The 25,476-nt window shown below is 43.3% G+C and overlaps 1 protein-coding gene across 1 annotated transcript in view; it reads left to right on the top strand.

Annotated features, from left to right (window-relative positions):
• Positions 1-25,476, top strand: part of WTIP (WT1 interacting protein) — an 85,531-nt gene that overhangs the window by 26,561 nt on the left and 33,494 nt on the right. Inside the window, exon 3 of the mRNA XM_075510792.1 lies at positions 7,482-7,583. Within this exon, the coding sequence (XP_075366907.1) occupies positions 7,482-7,583 (102 nt within the window). The remainder of the gene's footprint in view (positions 1-7,481; positions 7,584-25,476) is intronic.

Here is a 25,476-nt window from a genome sequence, read left to right as displayed (position 1 = left end):
ACCTCCCCAGCTGTATGTGTCTCCTTGCTTTGCTAATCCCAGTAATCACAAGGTACTTTTAGAAGCAGGATTTTCTTCTCTGTCTTTTGTTGGTCAATAATTCAGTTGCTAAAGCTATTTGCAAGTCCCCTTGTGCCATGGTAGTCAGCTTGAGCAGTCTGCTGAGCTCTGAATCACGGACAAAGCAACCCAAAGCGGCACAGACGATAGAGCAGCCACGAGAATTACTTGGTCTTCCAGTTCATTGCCTCAGTAGCAAAAGATCTTTCTATAAATGCCAAGTGAGAAGTATAAATCATCCTGGAACTGCCATGCACTAAATCAAGAAGCACAGAAATGAATGAATATTTGTAAAGCAAGTGTCAGTGTAACTAAAACACTGTGCAGAACAATAGGCCTGTGATATGCCTTGTGCCATTGGGAGGCTCCGCGGCAGAGTCGGAGATCCACACAAAGGGAAGCTATGCAGAGGCACGCCGGCTGCGGCCCAGGCAGGATGAACTCTGTGCAGATAGTGTCAGTAATTTCATGGTTCAGAGCAGTAATTTCACATACTGTATGAAGCAATAAGCATTTGCTGCGCTAGCTTCAGGCTTTCACTGTGCGACTGGGTGGATCTACTTTAACAGTAACAAAAGCCTTCCAGTTTCCAGCAGCTGCTAAACAGAGCTGATACCGGCTCCCATGACATCTCCCACTCTGTAGTGCTGACCTGGAGCTGCTGTGGTTTAATTCACTAGCACAGACATGCCCTGGGCTCATAGCTGCTAAAGTATGAAGTCAGGGAGGGTGGTGTTTAAGAGTTGTTTCTACAGCCTTCTATGTTCCCAAACTCTCGCCCATCACCTCACCCTATGTTTGAAACTCTGGGAAGTTTCTGGCAAAACAGAACAGCCTGTGTATTTACCGAAGCAAGCAGGAATAGGCTGAGCCCTGCTGGCAGGGCCGATCCCTCAGGCAGGTAAAGCTCAGCTCCTGTGTCCTGACAGCACTGTCATTCCTGGAACTGGCCTCCCTTCATGGCCATGACCTCTCCCAATAGCTTTGTCCTATGTGAGCTACAGCCTTGTTAAGCAATAGGTGGAGTGGGGGTGATGAAGGTTATTCCAGGAGCTGGAGTTAGAATCTAGAGCTTGCTTCTACAAAACTTCCAGTGAATGTGAACTTCACTGTGTTTGTAACCAAACATAAATTAAACTTTGATTTTTCTAAGTAAGTTCTACACACTCATCCCTCCTGCTCCAAGCCTGTATATTGCGTAAAACCTCTGGTAGCAGGCAGGTGCTGAAGTGATGGAGATCTTTTTAAGTCAGCAGATATATATCCCAAGGGCCGAGTAGTTTATTGATGGGTTTTTACCTTCTTTCCTTGAGGAGGAAAGCAAGCTTGTGGGGGCAATCTCAATAAGGTTTAACAATGACAGCAAAAAGTTTCTTGGTCCACAGCATGCTTCTTGTCTTGCTTTGTGTGAGCTGTGATTTGTGTTAGGTGGCGTAGCCCATCTTCCTCCAGTTTAACCTACACCAATCTTCAGCATGGTCTCTGCGGGGAGTGCATGGGTACTTGCAAGCCAGAGTTGTGTTACTGGATGGAGTCAGGTCTCTCCTGGTCCTGGGGTGTTGCGGTGCCAGGTGTGGATGGGCTGTGGCTTGGGAGGGAAGCTTAAAATGTTTACCTGAGCATTTCCCACTTTTCTTAGTATGTCATTTTACACCTTAATTCAAATTGTGTCTTCTGATCTTCCCCTGGGGGAGAGGGCAGTGCTGGTAGCTTACCCAGATAGTCCCTCCATCGTTCCTATCACAAGACAACTTAAGCCAGGTCTTCGTGCAATTGTTACGTTGCTGCTGAGCGTGTCCAGAATATATTTACTTACTTATAACTTGTACATACCAGATTTTATTTTATGTTAGGTCTTCAAGCCTTGGTACATTTGCCAGGCATCTGCTAGGTGACAAATTAAAGCCCTCCAGCGAGAGCTACCTGTGGTGGTGAGGGCTGGGAGGCTTTCCCAGGCTACCTCCCTCGCTCCTGCCTGGCTGCTGGGAAGAGGCTCTGCCCCTCCACCCTGTGTAGGTGCCTTGTTTCTTCTATCTGTCTCTGACTGGGAGATGACGTGTGTGTTGGAAGATCCCTCCTCCTGTGGTTGTTGGAAGAAAGGGAGCATTTTTCTTGCCTGAAGTCACCTGTCGGCATCCAAGCTGCCACAGTCCAGGATGTCTGCACAGTAGCTGCTGTCAGCTTGGGCAGGTACTGCTGCAGCAGTGGCACAGCTGCCCAGGCTTGGGGCAGCTCTGATGCTTCACTGTTTACCTAGCTTCTTAGCAGAATATTTTTTTTAAAGGTAGTAGCAACACCCTGTGTAAAACCTGCTGGGGCATGAGATCACTGGCTGCAGGCAGCACCTCCTGTGGCCAGTGACACCTGCAGGCGTCTGACACAGCCCCTCCACAGTCCTCCCCACTCTTGCAGCATTTTGATTTCTTGAGCTGAGTTAAGGCTTCCTTCCTCCTTTGTTCTTCCTGCTTCAGGGCTGTAGGTTTTCATTTCCCTGGCCCTGCACCTTGGCTCTAGGCCACAGGTGTGGAAAAGCTTGTTGGGGACTTACGTAGAGATGGTCTTTTCCTGTCCGAGAGAAAAAAAGGGGATTTTGCAGTAGTCCAGTGTGACGTTCACTCGCCCTTTTCCCGGTACTGCAGCATGAACAGAACTGCAGAGGCAGGGAGGGATTCATCTGTGCCATGTGTTAGTTGTTAATTTTAGCTTTACCATAATTCTTGACGACAGGGCTTGGTTGTTTCCTACTGTAGGCAGCATGTAGCAGTTATCCTGGAGATACGGTGTGGCTGTAAGACAGTAAAGCTGCAGCTCGTCCCTGAGCTGTGGCGCACTGTCAAGGAGTGTGATAGCGAGATTCCCCCTCTGACTCACGCAGCTGCCGCGTACTGAAGTTGAGAGGCCATATGGTACCATTTTTCTTGCATTTGTGCTAAACCCTTGACTCCAGGTTAAGTGAGGATGGCATTAGGCACAGGCTGAGTTCCACACGCGTCTGAGGACAAAGCTTGGCCAAAAGGCGGTTATATATCTGCCATTACACATACTCCATTTAACCTTTGTCTACTGCCTTTTCCCCAATTCTGGGTACCTGGTGAAGTCTGCAATGAAGTACCAGCCTGTACTGGCATGGTCAAAAGAGCATTCCAGGATTTGATGTACAGGTCCCAAACTGAACTTCTAATGCGTAGGCTACTACAGGGAACTCTTATAAGTATGTTATAGCAGGCTGAACAAAAATCATATAGCTTTAATACCTTCTCTAGGTTGTTGCTCATACCTTTGCTTGTTATAATGCATTGCAATTGGTCTCTTGAGTCTGGAGCAGTACAATTGACTACATCAGAAAATACCTGTCTTATTTTCTCCTGGTGCTGATATTAGCATTTTGCTAATGCATGAGTTACCCAGAAGAGCATCTTGCTTCTGGTGGTGATGTTGCTGTACAGTGCTGGAGGCTTGCCTGATTGAGTCCAGAGATGTTGTTCTGACTGACACAGTCAAGCTCAGTCAAGTGGACTGGTTAAAGGTGCGGGGAGCACTGGCAATGTGCTGTAGCTAACTCCAGCAGGGAGTCTCTGGGAGCTCCTTCTCTTTCTAGTGTCATTTTTGTTGGCGATCTTTTGCTGTTGTCCACAGAGTGTGTTCGTTCAGTCTTTATTCTCATGTTTGGTTAAACACTGTGTGAGGATGAAAACATCTCTTCACTGCAGTGAAGGAACCTGTGACACTGTGCTCCTGCTCAGCCAACCTTTATGCAGACTTTGGGTATATGCAACATCTTTTTCTAGCTAAAGAGAGACACCAGATCTGTAGGAGAGCTGATGACCTGGGTGGAAATGCAACAGTTTGATGCTTTAAAGAACTGGAGGCACAGTTGGATAGTTGGAGGCACAGTAGAATAGAGGTGTTAGGAGGGGCAAGGAATTGTATAAAGGCTGAAGCAGTTGATCTGAAGTCATGTCAAGTGAAGTGTCAGAAACGAGACATGCTTGCTCTGTAACGGAACATTCTTCATAGGCGGTTTAACAAGCTTTGGAATTAAATCTGGGGGGGGAAAAAGTGATGTAGCTGTTATGTCAAGGCTTTCACAAGCTTGCAGTGTGCAGTCTGGGCTGTGACTGGTGGAAAACCAGACCTGAACAGCCATGTAATCAGTGCTTTTCCTAGGCAATTATGAGCTCACACTATACTCGCACCACAGCTGCATATATATTTTCCAAAATACACTTTTGGAATTATACATGCGCTTTTTTTAGTATGCTAATCGTCTCTGTGGTCATTCATTCCTGGAGTTAATGACTAGTCTCTTAGAGAAAATGAGTTAACAAACTGACAGCTGCTCATAACGAATCACTTGCTGGAGAGGCCAGCGTAAGTTTAACATCCACAATAAATCCTTCTTTTGCTTCTGATGGTTTGGTGGAGCAATGGCAAAGAAATGAGGCAATAGCTTCATTTATCAAAGCAGTTCATGGCTGTAGTAGATTTGTGCATGACAGCTCATAGACAGAAATGCCAGAGAATTACAGACTGTGGATTTCTGCTCCTCTTTGAGTAATATTAAGTGTAAATGGGAAAAGGTAGATCTCTCGGTGTAACCTCACAGTCAGAGAGATAATCGATAGCTGCCAGTTGCAGGTACATGTTTGGCATGAAAAGATAGGCAAGAAGGGTGCAGGTAGCTGGGGAGCTCTGAAAGGGCTCTCTTCTGGCTCCATTGCCAAGAGCAAACTGAAACATCATACCAAGACCTGATGCTGAAGTAACAGATTGCTCATTTCTGGTGTGAGCCCCGTGTTCTCTGCTGTGTGTGCAACCCCTCCTGCCCCAGGGCCAGGAGGGACCAGGGTTATTGCGGAGTTTGTGGTATGTGATGAGGCAGAGAGCAGGTTTGTGGTTGCTGTGCTGCTGCTGGGAGCAATTCCTGCAGCTGCTGGCTGATGGGATGCCTTTTCTGATCACAGTGTCCACAGTAATCAATAACCATCTTTCATCAGCAGTTAACCGTTAACTCATGGCAAATAGCAGACCTTTTTCATAACCTTTGGTTACAAATAAATAAATAGACGTAATAGCCTTGAATAAGCAACAAAATATTCTGAAATTCCCATTTCCTATACCAGAGCTGAGCTAGCCTAAAGGCCAACATTTTCTTAATACTTTGTTTGCAATGAACTGATGGACCTAGCTGGCAGCCAGTTTGTATCACAGGTTTAGTTTGGGATGTCGGTATCTGATAATATTAAAGTTCTAGTTCCTGCTTCACTGGAACACTGAAATTTTGTGTTTAGGATTTTAAAAAAATAAATCTATTATTAACAGATTTATTGTTTTTTAAAATTACTGTTTCGTTTGGCAAATGTCCTCATGGTCCAAAATGGCAACATTGTGCCAGGATGCTGAGCTAGTTGAATGAAAGGCTAATCTCTCTTCATGGTTTGAAGTGAGGGAGTTAAAGGTATAAACACCAGGAAACCCATGATTATGAAAGGTCTTTCCATTTCAGTATTTGCATATTAGTAGCATAGGAAGATTTTTTTTTTTCTTCAAATATAATTTAACTTGACAGAATCCCATTTAAACTGATCACACTACACAGCCCATACAGGTGGCTGTCTTAATGCTGCACTGAACTGAAACAGTTTGGTTTCAGAAATGGGGTTTAAAATGTGTCTTGAATAGCTTGGCGGGGGTAGAGCTATTCATGGGCATCGTGTTGTCTATGACTGTTTCCTTGTGGAGAGTCCGGATGAAGTCTCGGCTGTATTACTGGGTACTGCTCTCCTGCCAGGTTTGCTCATCTCTGTACAGCTACCTGCCGGGGACAGACAGCATGTGGCATGGCAGCTTATGCCAATTCATGTACTGGGAGTGAATAAAAGCAAAACCCATGGAAACTGAACTGAGACACAAGCACTTTGTTAGCTTAACTTTGTTCTTTCTGCTATTAAAGTTTCTACCAGTTCATAATATGCTGATTTCCCCCCCAGAGCAGCTTGCATTTGTATTTCTGTGTGTTTGTGTGTATAAAATGTGCACAGCACAGCAGGGGAGAGTTCTGGATGATTAAAGCCCAATTTCGTAGTTCTCTAGTTCCTAGACTCTTAAGTATATTAGCAGTTTTGTTGATGCTAATGATTAATGCTAAGCTTGTTCGTGCATTTGTAGAAATAGGGCCTCAAACAGCACATGGAGCACAGCAGCTTCATTATAGAGTTGTATGAGGCAAAAATGTCAATTTTTATTTTCTACTGTAGTGTTTTAAAAATCACACAGCCTTGTCTTGAGAGGTACTGTCCTGCTACAATCGAATAGACACCAACGGACATCTCAGAAAAACTTAAAATCGGTGGTCTCAAGTATGTGAGAAAAGGACATAAATTCTCCAGTATTTCATTTCCTCTTCATGGGGATACAGAAGCAAAGTGATTCTTGAATTATCTCCCTGTCTTGGTTTGAATATAGAGAGGTTATGCATAGATAGAAATAAATGCATAGGCAAAAGACTCTTAAAGCTGTAATTATGAGGAAAAAGCTTTTTAAAAACAAATGAAAAAACACCCCCAAAAACCCTCTTTGTAGAGCTTATTGAAATCATGACCTTTCCTGTGAGTCTGCCATGTGTGGAGCTAACTGCTGACTTTGCCAGTGCTACCTTGGCTCTTTGTCCTTTGGTCTCATGTGGGCTTAATGGGAGCCATCCCCAGCATCACCAAGAGCAGGCTTGGGCAGCAAAAGTGAATTTCTGACCCTGCTGAAGCGAAACTGCCAGCCAGAATTTTTGCCCTTAGACCATAAGGAAGGTAGAAGCCTTGCTCTTCTGTTTTGTAAGGTGCCCTGTTATGTTTATGAGCTTACGTACTGCTATTCATTGAAAGTTAAACAATTACTAAACGTGACTGACAGACCTATTTTCCCGGTACTGCATGGCATCCGCCGTGGACCAATGCTGTTGATGTTGCATTGCTGGAAAGGGGCAAAGAGAATTCTTTTGGTTTTGGACTGAATTGTTGTTTTATTAGTGATTATTGAATATAATGTGGAGGAGCACCTAGTTGTGAAGATCTCACTAAATTATTTCTTGGGCAAAAGGAGTTATTTTCAGGGATTGTGCAGATTTTCTGTCCCCTCGTTGCACCTGCCTTCTTTGGATTTCTGTTTTTAACCAGCCTCAGTCTCCATGCACTGAAACAGCAGCAGGGGCTTCCCCCCCCCCCCCCCCCCCCCCTTTTATTTTGAGTTAATTTCCATGCATTTGTTTTTCACTCAAGCTGCCTGCTGCTGTCTTGGGTACTTGAATCTATTCAGGGCGAGGAGTTCATTGATTTAGGGCCTGATGGGGTGTGTTATGAATCAACAGCCCGGAGCTGTTTTTAGGAGCTGCGGAGGATTCTAACTTTCATTCTCTTTCTGCTTTGTAGGTATTTGTATAAAATGTGGAAAAGGTGTGTATGGAGCGAGCCAGGCTTGCCAAGCAATGGGTAACCTCTATCATACCAACTGCTTCACGTGCTGCTCTTGTGGTAAGTCAGATCTACCTTATTAAGTAGCTTCCTTTTGTAATACATATTCCTGTAGCAACCAGTGTACAAAGTGAGAGCTCATCTTGCCTGCTTCCTGAGGCAAAATTCCCATGCAAGACTCCAGCTTCAAAAGTTGTTTTTTATTTGCCATCTGTAAGTGTTCAATGGTGTTTTCTTAAGCAACAGCCCAGAAAAGTAGTATTTGGTTGTTTTAAGGGCTGCATTTACAAAATGGCTTCAACCTGGCCTTTATAATCACCACATACTTTAAATCACTTGTGTTTATGGAACTGTAATGTGCATTTATCATTTTTACAGAAAAACAATAAAATTTGTGCAGCCAAAACCGTATTTTCACTCACTTTGTATTTGCAAATGCAACTCTAGCATGTATATTTGTCATTTTGGTTTATACATAATGCTCAAAAATTGTTCTCTTATGTTTAAATGTGGTAAGAACAAATAGAAACCGCATGTTGAAACACCTTAAGCTGTTACAATATTTTATTTTTGTAGAGGAAAACTTACAGGTAAATCACTATCTTTTCCTTGCTGTTCTCAGGACCTCTTTAGGTTTCTCTTTTAATCTGAATGCATCTGAAAGCAATGCATTCTGTGTGTGATTTGGGAAAGTCATATCTTTGCCAGGGGAAACAGGACTTGGAAAATTCAGGGCAGCACTTTCAGAAGTGTTTGCCTTAAGTCAAGCATTGTGAACTTAAGTTGGAAACTTCCTCAGTCTTCTCCGTAACTGCTGAGAGCTCACAAATTCCCACCAAATTCAAAGGAAGAATGAGAGCTTAATTTTCAGGAGTCAGGTAATTTTTCTTGATATACCCACACATTTATTTAGGTTCCTAATATATGAAAATATTTGCCTAGATGTTGAAGATCTTGTTGCACTACATATACACAGCAAAAGATTTACTCTGAGCAGAATATGCTGAGTGTAAATTGTTTATAAAAAGGATTAATTAAGGATTAGAAAAAGAGTAAAAGATTATCGGCGTAGAACCAAGAACCAAATAAGTTGATAATGAAAAGATCATGGTAAAGTTCACTTGTGAAAGGAGAAGTGTTGTCTTCTCTCCTGAGATTTGTATGATAAATATTGGTTTAAAGAAACCTACAGCCTGAACATAGAATTTAGTGATCTTTATAAATGACTCTGGACCATTACCAGGTTCTAGAATAAACTCGCCTCAAACCTTCAGGGATTGCTCTTGACTTTGCTCAAGTCTGACAGTGAATGACTAGCTATTTTGTTGGCTCCCAAAGTGAACAGCATCCTGCTTAGCAGAGGATTACAAAATGTGATATCGGATAATATCTATCCACTCATCACCAACATTAACCTAACCTAATTGCATGGGTGAATTCCAGCTTCCTCTGTGGGGCAGGCATGTTGGGTTTTTTTTGAGTAGTCAGGATGCGTATTTGCTATTGCAGGGGTCTGTACACAGGTCACTTTGTTCCTCAGAAGAATGTATAAGGGCCAAGGAATGTATTTTAACAGCAAAATACAAACCCAACTTAAGTATTCAAAAGCACAACAAGCTTTTCTGACTGTCCTGATGAGGTGTGTGTGGCCAGTGTACATCTACCACAGGGCGACTTGAGACATGTCTGTTCAGAGCGTAATTTTGCCCCACCCCACAGTGCCAGTGGAATTTCGTGATTCACGCAGCTTTCCGTGAGTCACGCACACGCACGAGGAAACAGTGCTCCAGGTTGTCTTCTGAGCTTCTCACTGTACTGCTCGTGGGCTCACTGTACTCCCAGCTATCATCCGCCAGGATGTTTCGCAAGCAAGAAGAGCTTGGATTTCCTTCTGTCTGCAACCTCTGATACAATCCCATCAAAAGGGGAGTGTGTGGGGACTTTCTTATGTTAGGCACCAGAAAGGTGGATGTGCTGCTACTGTGGCAGTAGTGCCTGAGTGAAGGTAAAAAAACTTGATCTAAGTTTAGGTTCAGCTACATACAACTGTGAGCCAAAAGCAGAGCTTTTCCTCTCAACTCAGCTCTGAAATAGTATCAAAATGAGCATAACTGGAAAGAGGGTCTTGCATTAACTCTTTGATTTCCCACTTTATTTGGGGCTGTGCGGTCCTTGGAAAAAACAGAGTGATTCAGGACGGTGCCAGTAGATCCAGACCTTGACAATGAGGTGTGCAGGTCCAATCTATGGGAATTGCATCCTGGAGTGTGCTGCTGAAAAGGCTTTACAGGACCTCTTGTAAAAGCAACCAAATGCAAACTTCTCACAGTACTTCAGTTTATGAACATTTTACCTTCACTGTTACACTGGTGGGACCCAGGTGAGAATTCTGCACTCTAGTTTTGGTGCCCACCTTTGAAGAGATGAGGAAGAACTGGAGAGGGTCCGGAAGTAGTTACATAGATGATTAAAGGCTGGAGGAAAGCTAATCGTGAGAGCCCAGTGTATTTTGGTTGTCAGAAACGATGGGAGGAACATGTGGCTGGAGCTCGTAAATACTTTTACCAGAAAACAGCATTAGAAAGTGGACTCATACATACTAGAGACAAACACAAGAGATCTTTTCTGGAGGCTGAAATTACACAATTCAAATAAGAAATCAAAGACGGTTTTTATACAATGAGGGTGATTAACTGCTGGAACGAAATAGCAACAGAAGTGGCAGATTCTCTGTTCTTCTTTGTTTTCAAATTAAGACCAAATTTCCCTTTGGAGGGTGTTTTACGTTGAGCCAAGCTTTTAGATTCAATACATAGGTAACTGGGTGATGATTAATGACCTTTGTTAGGCAAGAGGTCACAGCACACGGACTAACGCTCCTTCTGAGCCTTTGGCAGGAGAGTGGAGAAGTAAGTTAGTACTCTCTGCCTAAAACGGTTCCTATGCACTGGTTCCTATGTATACTTAGAAATCTGAGATAGAGTAAGAGCGCAAGCTTGCCTTTCTTTTTTCCTCTTTTTTTTTCCCAGATAACAAGAATGATCCAAACTCTCCTCCAGCAGTTATCAGTCTTACTTTCAATATAATGAATGTAGAAGTAGAAGGCAGTAATTGAAGAAGAAAAATTCTGTACCTGAAGACATCCGATTTAGATAAGGGACCAATACTTAACCAGCTACAATTGAAATATATTTTTTTATTATTATTTTTTTAAACCCTTGGGAAAAGTTGTGGTTTGGAGACCACTCAGGCTGAAATGTGATAATGAGTGATGGAGCCTCCAAGGGCCTCATTTCAGCACTCGGCAGTGAGTATTTTCAGCTCAGCAAAGACAAGTGCAGTTATGCAGAGAAGCGGGAAGAGACCCTCAGTAGGAAATTCTGCCTGAGTCAGAGTCCTTTCTTAGGCATTCTTTGAGTTTAACGTTGGTTTCAGTGCCAAGTGCCGTCTGTCAGGGTGTCCTGGTTGAAAAGGGCAGCACATGGCAGAATGGGCCATCCTGTGCCTTCCAGGGAGCATACAGTGCTTGCCCCAGTGCTGTCCTTTTCAACTCCCACCATCGTATATCACACCATTGCTGGAGGGTTTGTGTTGCTTGTAATTAAGAGGAAAACCTAAAATACACTCACAGATGCAGGCACCTCTGAGGACTGCAGTCTTGCTAGTGTAGAAGTGTGAGGATGCAAGGATGGATTCTCAGGGCTCTTCTGCAGTGATGGTGTTTAGCTCTTGAGAACATGAATGCAGAAAGATGAGGAAATATTTCAGAGACACATTAAATAAACAGGAGACTTCTGTCCCCTTTAGACATTTTGGTAGAATGCTCAGATGGTAAATCTCTTCATTGTCTTCCTAGGTTCTGACAACTTTGGGATAAAACTCAGTAATACATTGATTCAGAGTTGTACGGGATCTCCTCAAAAAAAGAAAATTGTGCCAGTGAGCTGAGGTCAGAAGAAGAATGGAAAGGGAAAGTAAATGATCTACCTAGCAGGCACACTTTATGTTTTAAAATAAAACGCTGCATTTCTGCCTCTTTAGTGTGTTCAGTGGGCTTTGGGTAGTTGAGCCTTGCTCCCATAACTGAGCAAGTTCAGCATCTGTAAGCTAATTTTTGTTATGTCTCTCTGTAAACCCTTATTGCCTTCTGCAAAAAGCCATGCTCCTCAAATAGCTTCTTTCAGAGGTCAGATAATTCTCTTCAGGTAATGTAAAAGCCAAAGTGATTTGATCCCAAGGTTTCCTTGGGATCAAATAGTTCAATGTAGATCTTTATCCACAATCTCTTTGAGAAAACAACTGAAGCTTGTTAGGATGGTTTTTAAATGTAGATTCAAATCCTTTCTCAGCCCTAACACCAGTGGAACCTCTTTTAGGCCTAGATTCAGCAAAACACTTAGACGTGTGCTTAAATATGTTATATTACTCATATGTAAGCATGCTTTGCTGAATCTTAAATAAGAGACAAATTCAGGCAACAACATATACTGTCCCTTCTGTTAAGTGTAAAATTTTAGTTTTGGCAGGAGTTCAATTGCAGATTTTGCTTACAGTAGACAAGGGCTGAAAAATGTCTGCCTGAAAAGCTCATCATCTAATTACTTTTGGTAGTATTTCAGAGCATGACAGGATTTCTTGAAGAATAATTGCAATAATGCCAGATCACTTGTGTGCTCTTAAGTGCAGATGATCATTGCAGGAATTAATGGCCTCTCTTTGATACTCATTACAGAAGATAACTTATCAGGTGCCTCCAGTTTGCAGATCATAATGCCATCCATAGCATCGTTTCAGGCTGAAAATTTTAATCCAGTGGCAATGATTGTAGAAACTGCAGTAAGATAAATATTCCTCTTTACAATGAGGAATATTGGTTTGTTATTTGTTACTCTGAGGGTGTAGGAGATGGGCAGGGAATGAGCTTTGCAGAGCTAAGGGTTTGAAGTCTGTACTTTCAAAGCTGACATGTATTTCACCATAAAAACCAGGGACACATTCTGCTCTCTTATATGAAGGCAAATGTTTGAGCATGCCATTTGTCTTTAATTTGCACTTTTGCCACTGGTTTTAAGGCACAGGAAATCACCGCAAGATCAATCAGAAGCCTAAAGCAAACTGTATAATCCCAAAGGTATGCAGCTCATTTCTTACCTGGTAGCTATTGATCAGACTGGAGCACTCATGGGGGTTTTGTACAGCAGTTTTATTTTAAGGGACAGCTCGTAAAGGTATCGCAGTTTGGTTGACTACTGGCACTGCTGCTGCTGTCTCAGCACCAGCCGTTGTCCAGACTTCACAAGCTCATGGCTACAAGCCTCTTAAGAGGAGAATCACAGCAAGGGCTGACAGCATGGCCATTTTAAAAGGCCCAAGTGGGACAACTGCAGCACTAAGTACTGTTACCCTGAAGGTATAAAGAGCAGTTCTGAATTAACCTGTGCCCTCCAACTGACGTGGGAGGGGAATTGGTTCATGGTTGTGGACACAGCCCGCCTTTTTGCTCATATTAAGTCTGGGAGGCAACGGCTCCCTTCTGACTGAGGCTGCTCAGTGCTACTGTACGTAGATGTCTATTAATAGCAGGTTGCTCATGTGCTGGCTTGTAGGGAGAAGTTCCTTCTGACACTGGAAATGGTCTTTTGCGTATTTGCTGCCCCGGGTTGAACTTTGTTTGCTCTTGGTGGTAGTAAGGCACAGAATGTCTTAAGGGAGCTGTGTCCCTTCAGTGTATATTTATCAGCAGTTGGTGAGTTTTTAAAATACCCAAATTCCCAGTGGAAGGTTCATTTTCAATTCATATTTGTTCTGTCCCCACAGCATATTTATAAGTTTGGCATGAGTCACTGCATCCAAATTGCACACTGCCAGTACTTGCCTTGTAACCTTAAATTAAATTCTCTGTGAATGTGATTTTCATGTAGAATAAAACAAAATTCAGTGTCAAATCTGAGCTCTACACAGTGTGTCCACCAATATTAGAATTGGTAATCGGTGGTACAAATATGTGTGTATGTCAGTGGCTTTTAACTCTTAAGTGCCTCGTGGCTGACTTCTAGGTGATGCAGTTGCAGGTTCAGTATCTGTTCATCTGACTGCCACAGCACCAAGGAAACACAGCAAGAACACTTCAGGGAGAGGAGCTAATGAGTGTTGCTGCAAGGGGTACATTGCTGTGCAGTGAAAGTCTGCTGGGTAGCTAATGTCCTTGCACACTTTTCCCTGCCATTTTCTAGCCACATACTGTCGGACCGGAGTAGATTGGAATTTGGGATTTTTGGTTTGTAATCCTGCCAGAGCCATTGGCTAATACCTGGTGCTCAGGGGAAGACAAGCCGGCGGGTGATTCAGTGCTGTGCATGTGGGAACATTCCTCCCCGACCCCCGTGGCCTGGAGCATGAGAGCTGGATGCCCTCAACTTGCATAACTGCGACTGTTACTCATCCCCAACTCAGACCCCACGTTCAGATTGAATTCACGGCCACCTGAATGTTTGGTGGTTTCCAAGCCATAACTGGAGCTGGCAGTAGGTCCTGACGCACTGTGTGTGGGGCAGTTACTTTGAGGTGTGATTCAGAGGAAAAGCCAAGCACTTCGGAGAGGTGCAAGTTTGGTTAGGAAAAAGGACAGAAGTATTTGCTGTATGTGCTGCTAAGACTGCGGTTTGTGTAGATGTGTAATTGAGATAACTCGCAGCACTGCTGCAGGAGTGCAGAATTTTGCCTGAGTCATTCTGCGTCTTTGGGATAAGTTACAGCCTGTGCTTAGCCCCGTGCTTTCTGTTTTAACACCTATCAAGACAGATAGTTAAAAGCTATTTCAGGTATGTCTGCAACTGCAGTCCCAGACAAACCCATTAATGCAAAATTCACGGAAAGGGAGGTGCTCGCTTTAAAAAGAGGCAGTCGGATGGTAGAGATGACAGCTGGCTTCAGACGGTTTGGGTTCACCTTGCGCAAGAGACTGAACCATGAATGAGTCTCAGCAAAGGAATGTAATCTTGTCTTCTGGTAATTAAAAGTCAAACTTGGATACCAGCCCATATAAGAGCCCAAGTACCTTCGGGTACCAATTGGTAGAAAAATGTTTCCTTTATCTTGATCCATGGTTAGTCTGATAATATTCCAGGCTTTAGAAAAACAAAAAAGGATGGGATGGGAAAAGGGTAATCAGAAATGTTTGAGATGGGATTGACACAGGAAACTCTCCTTTATTTAGAACGTATTTAGTTGTTTTTTACATTTTAGGAGGTATTTAGTAGTTTCTCTGCATTGCTCTCTGTTGTCCCAGCTAGCTCTGGTCCAGCAGGGCATTGATCTGTGTGCTTGACTTCAGATAAATACACCAGTCCATTGACTGTGTCTGTTCTACAGACAAGACTACTAGATGTTATGTCATGAAAGGTCTTCAGTTCTGTGACTACTTCAAATTATCTTAGTTCAACCCTCGGAGAGAACCTGTTTTTTAAGGGTGGCTCATCTGATTGGCCCAGTCCTGGGCCTTACTTCCATGGGGACATCTCAGATGCTTGAAGATGCATGTGCTTAAAGTTGGTTTGGTTTGGTTTTTTTTTTTGGGGTGTGTGTGTGTGTGTGTGTGTGTGTCTTAATACAGAGTATCACTCTTCTCTGAGGGCTGCTTTGGCAGCTAGCGTTGGTAGATCTAGATCTGGAGGCTGAACCCTAGGGAAAGGTGGTGTTGATAGGTAGCTAGCTGGCAGAGAAATGGAAAACATTTCCATTCCCTATTTCTGATTATCAGAGGGCATGCGATGAATAGTTGGCTGGTGGTTTGTCTCTGTCTCCTTGTTTCCTTGAAAGGTAGTAATTGCATTCTGCTATTAATTATTCCAGCATGAAATGCATGGCTTTTGATGGTTATTTTAATTGGTGGGGGTTGCTTGGCAACTAATGATGGAAACTTTTCTCTGTGTTGATTGACTGACCATAGATGTATTCCTCCCACAATATTTTTGTATTCATAATGTGGAACCAATCACTGACAGCACCTGTGATCCTTTCAGGGGTTGGAAAACACATAAAGTACAAAAAATATACTCTAATTAACAAGGTTTCTGCCTGGTTTTTATTTCTCTGTAAAAACCACAGAGAACCTAATCACTTCCTTGCATAGTTTTGTGTGTTTGGAATGCCACCTATTGTTTAGTGTAACAAGATTTGCTAACATTTCCTTGTTTCCTTATCAGCATCTATTATCTGCAGGTCTTGATTGTCTTAGTCTGAAACCCACATCTCTTGTGCATTTTTTTCATCTTTCCCTTCTACTCTTTTTTTCTCCTCTTTCTTGCCTTCCCCTCTGCCCATTTAAAATGTTTTCTTGGAACACATCTTAGTTTCTCCAAAAGAAAAGATTCCCTTGGGCTGCTGTTGAGTTCATCTCTGAAAGGGGAAGAAATCCAGATAATCCAGAATAGAGTGCAGGCAAGTCACTGACATTATCAACAGATGTTTCTGTTTCCTATTTCCAGGTTCCATAATTTTTAAGTATTACCTAAAAACAAAGGGAAGAACAGGAAGGAAAAAAAAAAGGAAGAAGAAAATGAATGAAAGGAGATACACACGGCTGGCTTCCTGTAATTTTAATGATCTATGTTTCTGCTATGCGTTGTACCTATATATTTTGCAAAGTGCCTAGTTAATGCTTTAGTGATGTCCTTGATCCTTTACTCATCTGAAAACTAGACCCCAGAATGCTATAGCTCCCTGAAATAATTTCTAATTTAATATAGATCATCATCACTTCTTCAACAATAAACCAACTCTGTCTCCACATGTGCCAGTTAATCAGTTTTGTCCTTCATCACTTCAGCACTCAGTAAATCAGTTCTTCCTCCCACAACCAACTGATAATTTCTTTTCCGGTGCCTGTCTCGGTAAATTTGGTCTTCATGCACAAACCTATCCATGTACACAAACATGTCCATGCTCATGTGTTTAGCCTCCCCTCTAAACGTGTGTCACCTGGATATTTTCCTGTCATTTGACTGAATCTCAGTCTTTCCTCTGTCCGACCCTTTGGATGTGTGGATCTCACCATTACGGCTCTGGACTGACCCAAAGTGTGGTCTGTGGGCCACCATTACCTGATTGTTTTCCTGGTGTGTTGGAAGGATTGAACTTCAGGTTTTTCTCTGATGCATCTTCCGTGAAGAAGGGAAGGCCAGCTTGTCATCTCCCTTGACTTTTTCTTCTTCTTTCTGCCTGTGTTTGCTCTGGCATGTGCTTGTTCTACTACTGAAGAATTCAGACTTTATTGTTACTTCTGTGTGGGCATTTTTTGTTCTTCATTTCAAATGAGCACAATGAATTTCTTTACTAAAAAGATCTTAACTGCATGTCAGTACCTTTTTCTCCAGAAAATAGTGAGCTTACCCCCTTGCCCTTGGCAGTGTTTGAAATCTTACTGTACCCTGGTCATTTCGCATTTTGACTTGTTATGCATATCTTAGGCTTTTCCTGGATGCCCGAGTTCCCAGGGTCTAAAGACTCCAGAGTGCTGGCAGCTCATCATCCCCTTACCGAGGAGGCAAGATTATACCGCTTTGCAGCCATGGAAACTTCAGTCAGTCCTTCCTCACCAGCAAAGCTCCTTTTCCAAACTTCCTGTGTACTTCTACAACTGAACAGTTTTCTGTTTCTACCTGTTTTCTGCTGTCTCCAGTCTTTGACTTCTCGCTGTCCCTTCCCCTGGTGACACTGCAGCGCAGTGGCAGGACCTCTCCTCTCCCCTCTTGCCAGGCCACACACCTGCCTCTCACTCCTGCCCTGCAAGTCCTGCCTAACGAGGACAGGAGCTCTTAGCAAAGGACACAGTGCAAAGTGGAAATCTGTTTTTGCTGCTTCTGTTATCTTCATCTTCATGTGCTGGCTAACAAAAGGACTCTCTTGCTTTGCACCTCATCCATGCCTCCTATCCAGGCTAGGTTACTAACTCATCCCTAATAATAATTCTTGTTTACTGCTTATTTCAAGGGAGAGATATCTGTATGGCCTGAAAATTCATTGATGTTCCACACCAGAAAGCAGCCTGGGTTTTATCTTACAAATTCATTTTACAGATTGAAGGTTTCCACTGCCACTCTTCACCTTCAGGATGCTTTTACTTATTGCTGTTTCCTGTAAGAATCTTGCCATGTACAAAACAAAATAAAAGATCACTTTTTGGTAAAGTTTGTCTTCACATTTATAAAATAGTGGTAGCAAACTTTAGCATTCTGTCTTTCAGGCTTTCTTCTGGCAGAGGGTATTGGCAGACGACAGACAAAAAATTCTTAGCTGAGAGGATTGATAGGTTGGTGGTCACGAAGGGGTAAATCAGCCCTGTGCGTCAGAGGACAAAGTTTTACTCCACTTGCTACGGGCTTCCTTGTCATCTTGGGCAGATTGCTTAGCCTGTCTGGCTTTGCCCATGTGGAGATAATTCTTCTCACCTACCTCACATGGATGATACTGTGCTGATTTCATTAATATTTTGAAAATATTTGGAGATCCTGAGGTCGAAGTATTGGAGAAGTGAGAAGTTTTGTAAGTTACTAAATAATTATTGTTATATCACAAATAGATGCATTCACTGGAGGAAACACAGTGTCTGGCAGCCAAGCCATACTTGGCTGCATACATAGGTGCTGCAGCATACATAGCTGCTGCAGCATGCTACTGAAAATAATTACTTGCTCAAATAATGCGTATTTACAGTTTCTGGAGGACCATTTTGAGGATTATATATGATTAAATACACGGACTAATGTAAGATTTTTAAAAAGACTACTTTCCCAGCACCACTCCCCAGAGCCCTTAGTGCCTGGGCCACGTGAATAACGTTCCCATTCCTCTGTCCAAGCCCAATGTTGTGTTTTTAATTTATTTTAAGTATCTAAGGAATGCTGTCTCCGGTATTCAGAGGACTCTAAATCGGATGTGAGACACAAATGCACCAGAGAAGCTTATCAGAGAAACGGGCTTGGCACGAAGCCTACATAAACAACCATAATTTTTTTTTCTCATTTAAAATGATGGGACTCGGGAGGATTGGCCTATTATAGCTGCAGTGGGCTGTCCTTGGGCACCAAGGAAAGTGCTTTGGTGACCCCTGGTATTTGACATGAGCTGAATGTTTTGCTTGCTCATAAACTTACTGTTATAGAATGACCAGCTTGGTTCTGGTAAATTGACTTCCACAGGTCACTTTCCAGAGTTATTTACTGGCAGTGGATGTTTTCCTCCTATCCTTGGACTTTTCAGGAAATTTTAGCTTGGTTTTAACCCAGGTAGGGAAGAGCTCTTGTTCCCAACCACTCTTCTCTGCCTCTCTCCCTCAAAACACAGCACAGGAAGAAACTAAGTAAATTTGATCTTAGCCAGAAAGCATGTTTTTCCCCTTCCAATAAATATCTCATTTCCTGAAAATCATGCCTTTGACCAGGACTTCTACTGGGACTTTTTAGATTTATCATCACTCATGGCCAAATCCCGTTTCAGCTAGTGTCAAAGTATTCTTGACTTTGTGGAGAGGCATGAGCTCTTAGCTAGGCAGCAGGAGCCTGCTCCCATCACACTGACGTTAATGGTGTGGTTTGCCCTAGGTGAGCCTGTTGCCTGTACTTGTATAAAAAGCAGGTAATTTTGCAATATAGCTTTGATTATGAACACTATGCCAGAAATAGTAAGGAATTATTTTATGGTTTTACTGAGAAACTCCTAGTATTTTACCAGCATGAAACCTATATGTGGGTGCTCTGCATTGAACTGACACAAATAAAAATAGGAAATCTTCATGCTTGCAAACTCGATCCCACAGTCTTGAATTAGGTACAGTAAATACTTTCTAAAAACAAACCTGAAGCAAAACCCTGCCATGGCCTCCCTGATGGCCAACATCCAGTCCGTATTCAGTACTCCTCCATTTATAGGATTATTGACTCCATTTGGCAGTTCACAGGACCAGTATCTGAGTGAGCGCAGGCAGCAGGCTTTGGCAGCCAGCAGAGATAATGCGATATTCTGTAGTGCCGCTGCCTATCTGGAAATCGGTGCTGGGCTGCAGAGGATGAAAGCAGTCTGGCTGGGGCTGGTACCTGATATGTAGATGCTCTGTGCTATCCCTTGAACAGTTGCCTTCTCTTGATGATCCACCCTCTCACGAGAGCTCACCAGCTCTCCTGGCTCAACATTCAAATAAATCAATGAGAATTATTGTCTTAAGGTGGTGGAGAAAGTGGGAGTGTAATAACATTGGGTGTAGCCCTGTGTTCCTTGCCTGCCGCAAATGTCCTAGCAGGCTCAGGGCATGCAAGGAGTGAGGAGGGGTTCCTTGGGGAATAGTGTTGAGTGTTTGCTGGACACTTGGTCCTCTTGCTCCTCTTCTTGTGGGTGTTTAGTACTTGAGGAACAGGTCTGTGTCCTGTGGTCCTGGGCCAGAATAACCTCCTACCATCGTTTTGGGCTAGTGGAGGCTCAGATGCTTCAGCATTTCACCCACAACATTGGGTGATGAAACAACCACCCTGCAAGCTGAAATGGTAAAGAACATTCCAGTCTCTCTGTGCTATGTCCCACAAAACTGGGTGACAGGTGAAGATGTAGCTCAGTATGTTTGCATGTAAGTTTTAGTTTGTGTGTGACATGACTAGAGAGGTGCAGAAGCCTACCGGAGGCAATAGGTGTTGCTTACACTCTCAAAGCATCTTCTGCCGAGTGGCTTTGCGAGCGCTCCTGTTGGCTCATGCAATCTGGGAGGAGTGCTTTGGCGCAGGAAGGTGTAGGGGAGGCTGTTGATAGTTGTGGCCTCTGAGATGGCATTCAAACCCCATGGTAAACTCAGTTGTTTGTGAGGTTACTTAGGCTTTGCGAAGTCATTCCCAGAGTCCCCTGTGAGCGCTTGCTGCCTTGTGGTGTTAGGGACAGGCTCACAAAAACAGGTTTCAAGTCCCACAGACACTCTCCCTTTCCTCTGCTTGTTCATCCCGTGGAGTGCAGGTGGCACAGAGGCATTGGGTGCTTGGTGAGGGGTTCCCTCGCTGCTTTGTGCACCATCCTGCTCCTTTCTGTCTTCACAAGCTCCTTTTAGAGATGCAAAAACCCCTGTATTCCTTCCCTTTCCTGTTCAGGGCCCCATATAACCTCGTCCTCACCTCCCTGTCTGCTGTTATTGCTTCTCCCCCTGTGACTCAGCTGGTCGGTCCCTAGCACTGCCATCCCCTGCCTGCTCCTGCAGCCCAGCCTTGGCGTGGGCAGGCAGCCTGCCTGTGTTCAGCAAGGGGCTCCCAGCTCCTGTCTGCCCAGCTGCCCTGCCTTCCTCTGGCAGGGACTCTGCTTCCAGCAATGCTCCCTGCTCTCGATGCCTCCTTAGGCTTGCTTCTTTCTCCTCCTCTCCCCCAGCCCCCTAAGCTGATTTTTCTTGCCTAAAACTATCAAGCCTTGACTCTTTGTTTGCCACACTCCTGTGAACTTGCACTGTGTTTGGAATAGTAGTAAGAAAAGTGAATGATGAGGTAGGCAAGAAATAGGCAAAGAAGTGGAGGAGAGAAACTTTTAAAGTATCTCCTGTAAGAAGAAATAAAATCAGCAGTGGCTGCTGGCTTCTGACAGCACAGCTGACTCAACTGGTATAGGCGACTCACAGTGTCAGTGCACGTGCAGAATACGGCCGCTAATATCTTCCAGCTCTTTTAGTTGAACCTGTGCAGAGTGAACGGCATCTGATTTAATGCATGTTTAAAAGCAGGAATGGATTTTACAATCATTTTTGATTACTGACTGCTGTGTTTCAATGCGTGTCTATTAATGTGTTTTAAAACACAAGTGTGGTACGTCCTAACGTTAAATTGGATATAGTCATAGAACCTCAGTCACTTAACTGGCTGCCTGGGTACTCTACACTGTCACTCTTCCAACTGCGTTCCCTGCAAAATTTTTCCTGGAAATAATGTACATAACTTATTTGAGTGAGTCAGTGGATTACCGACCTTAGGAACTACAGCAGTGTAAATTCAGACCTATGGAAACAATTTGCTGAATCAGTATTAACAGTCCAGTGGTCTCTAGAGCAGCAGTCTCCAAAGCGGGGTGCACACACCCCAGAGAGTGCTCAAGACAATCCATTAGGGTACGGGAAGAAAATACTTCAGTAGTAGATGTATATAACTTATAAATAAATATACATGTATTGGGGGTGCATGCTCAAATATTTTTTACTGATAGGAGAGCACGCTCAAAAAAGTTTGGAGACCACTATTCTAGAGGAAGAAAGCCTAAAGAACACACAGCCACCAGGACTTGTTTTGCTGTTTTGACAAGTTATTTAACAAAGGAGAATGTATGCGCTTGGGGAAATGAGAGTGGAAATCATCTACTTAAACTCTTAAGAAGGCATGTAGGTGAGAGCCAGAGATCATGCTTTCTAAGCCTTGTTTTTGAACAGATGTTATTTTTTATTACCCTGGTTAAATTCTAGTAGCAAATCATCCCTATTGTTAGAACTGTTCTTTTTCAGGCTGGGCTGCATGAAGCTGGTTCAAGTAAAGTGGCTAGCAGCTAATATCTCAGAAGTACCGTGGTGTTTAGATGATGGTGGTGAAGATAATTTGGTGTTACATACAGAAACGGCACAGCACGTATGCTGGCAGATGCAGGCATACAGTACCTTTACATTGAAGCCTCGGGGAGGTTCCAGTTAAATATGTGCGAAGGGGAAAGTCATCCTTTATCAGTGAAGTTCTGCAGCGGATTCTGTGCAGTTTTGAATGATTAACTTTGGGGTTTACAGCAGCCAATGCATTTGGTGTTTGTGGTTTGCTGTATAGCTGCTTTTTCACATTTGCTGTATAGCTGCTTTTCCACCTAGCCCCAATGTTGGGCTAGTGAACAGGGTACACGAAAACAGAAAACGAGGGAAAATCAGAAGAAGGAATAACAAAGTTTGCTATGAGCATGGCTGAAGGCAGAGGTTTTCGTTGTCTTAGTCACCACTGGCTGTAGTGGTGAGCTGATGTCTCATGCTGGGTAGGGAAGAGAGGAAGGAAGTGGATTTAGTGGAAAATTGATTGCATCTACTTGGGCTCTTTCCAGCTGAATCCTGAGTTAAGTACATTCATCCTGAACTAATCGTTGGGGAGAATTGGCTGAAATCTCACATACTTCTTAAAAGGAAAGCTAAGCATTAAAGGAACAATATCCTTATTGTACCTGAGTGCCAAAAGAAGTGAGCGTGCTATCAGGAGTCCTACCTATTCAGCTCTGATTGGAAGCTGCTTGTGGTTTTAGTTCTAATGTGACCTGGTGCAGGAAGCTGTGGTCAGTCCACCACAAAACATCGAGGACAGGCCATTTTGGAGGGCTGATTTCTGATTATATTTTGAATTGGCTGGGCAAGCCCAAGTTCATTTCAGTAATTCAGTACAACTATAATTTTCAGTTTTATTTTATTTACAGCAAAGTATAATGGAATATTGTCTAAAATACGTATCTAAGCTCCTCGCAAGGTTTTGTTGAAAGTTACACAGAATAAATATGAAGTAACGTTATTAACATCGGTATAATTGTTCACCAGTGTGAGCAAGGGAAGAGTTGTCTCTTTGTGCAGTTCTTTCAAACTAGTCTGCTAAAAACTAGTACTGCTAAATAATTTAAACCCAAAGAATGTTCTTCAAAACTGGCAGAATGTTTTAATACTTTGCCATCCTGAGAATACTTAGGGGTTTTTTTCCCACTGTGTACTAACCGTTCTAAGCTTTCTTATCACTTGTGATCCTGAGGACCATTCCCTGATACATTCTTCCATTATCACATGAAGAAAAAAGTTATAGCTGTTGCTCAAGATGCCATCTCTAGGCACTGTGGATCTCAACAATCTTACCTTACTGTGAAGGTTTATCTCAAGGGAATGAGAATTGAGCACTGTCAGCTTGATTTCACAAACACATGGGTGCTATTGGTGTTGGCTGCTGAACACTTCCTGGATGTGACTCAAGTCAAGCATTGCTGGTGTGTTTAGGTTCAGCAGCAGCACCCTTTGATGCTGCTCGCACTGAGCTGCTGACGCATACGATGCTACTGGGAGGAAGAAAGTAAACTGTTCCTGTGCAAATCCATTCTTGTTTTTCTGAGACAACGCAGAAGATAGTTTAGGGAAATTGCTCATCTCCCTTGAGGCTCTGTTGCATGTTGCCACAGGATTGGGCTGTGTCCACTCCTTTTGTTCAACATACTTTTATGTATAAAGTATTAGGAGAGAAGGTGATGCTGCAGCTCACTCTGTGCAGAGATGACATTCAGCAATCTGACTTGCTGTTCCAGCTCTTGATCAGATTTCTGATCATCTGCTTCAGAGCCAGGCTAAGCTATGATTTTTTAGTTGAGGCTGAACTTGAATGAAGAAGAGAATAATGACTTGCAAGAAAGAACCTGGTAGCAATGATGAGGGGTCTGCAGTGCTCTCAGTTCAACAAGTTTACCTAACTTTTTCTAGTTAAGTTTGTCAGGTGGAGTCTCTGGTGGGTTCTCACCCTGCTGTGAATGTCCAGATGGCAGTAGGGACCAAACATCTTTTTTATTATTATTTTATTTTTATTTCATTTTCTCCCCCCCCCCCCCTTCTTTTAGTCTTACTGGAATACAGTGGGTTCTTCGTTTGGATGTATTCCCATGGAAATTATCTCCCGTGTGTATTACAGCAGTTTTCCTCGTGAAGGCTGCTCATTAACTTCAGGCAGTGCAGAACTCAGTGGCTTGGTCGTGTCTCCTGCAGGGAGCTCACACACACAGTGTGAACTTTTTGAGTCAGGGACTATCAGTTCCACTTATATGTGTCTACTTCTGTGTTGCACAAAGAGGACCTAAGCAGAATCTCAAAAAGCTGCTAGATAAAAATACCAGTTGTGCCTGTGATCTGCATCCCGCTTGTTTCCAGGTGCAGTTGAAGACTGAAGTTTCAGGCTTTGACTTACAAAGCTCTTCTCTAGTCTGGTGGTGATGACTGTAGAGCCTGCTTTGTTCTTTCGGATGCAACAGAAGCTTGAGATCAGCAGAGGTTTAAAACAAACAAAAGGGAATGCTTCATACAATGCATAATGAAATTGTGGAACTCACTGCCATAGGGACAGTGTGGAGGCCAAAAGTATAAATGATCTCATAGAGGAATTAGACAAATTAAAGAAGGATTGGTCCAGCGAGGCTATTAAACATAATAGTTATGATGCAACCTGTGGTGCAGGAAGGCCTTAAGTGCTGGCTGCTGGAAGCTGAGAGGTTATTCTTGGGAACACATCAGCCTGTGCGAGCCCTGTTTCTAATGCACTTTCCCATTGAGCTTCCACTCTTGGCCAGAGCTGGAGACAGGATACCGCGCTAGATGGATCCTTGTTGCTGCCATTATGGTGGTTCTTACTGGACATTGAATGAAAACCACCCACCGCGTTGCATGGGTAGCGGCCAGCAAAGCTGCTCAGGAAGATTGTGTCCTGCAGAGTCAGGAAGACTTGGGCTGGAATAGGCTGCAGTTTGGTGATGGATTTATTTTGCCACAGAATGGGCTGGCACTGGGACCCTGGGATAGTGTGATAAGACAAGTACTCCTTTTTAAGTCCTGGCTTATGGGCAGCAGCTGGAAAAGTGCAGTTCTTTGCTGATAACAAGCAGGGTCTATGATGGAACCATGAAAGCTTTCCACAGGGGAAGCTACCTTGGGGGAAGAGCTATACCCCCTTCCCTCCCGGCTTGTTGAGTGGTGGGGAGGCCCGTGTTGCTTTGCCCTTGTTCTTTACTTTATGTTTTTGCATTTGTAAACCCAGCCCTGAAAAAAAAAATCTTAATTGAAGTATATTTGGAGCCTTACTTTACATTTCCCTGTTAGTGTGTCCACTTGCTAGCTTATTAAGAAATGTATTTTAAGATACATGTTAATATATAGGCCCAAAATAGCTATTAGATCAATACAGGC

The sequence above is a fragment of the Mycteria americana genome, chromosome 8 (genome assembly GCF_035582795.1).
Source record: "Mycteria americana isolate JAX WOST 10 ecotype Jacksonville Zoo and Gardens chromosome 8, USCA_MyAme_1.0, whole genome shotgun sequence".
Classification (NCBI taxonomy): Eukaryota; Metazoa; Chordata; class Aves; order Ciconiiformes; family Ciconiidae; genus Mycteria; species Mycteria americana.
The sequence above is the reverse complement of the archived record's forward strand: the minus strand, read 5'-3'. Positions and strand labels throughout refer to the sequence as shown.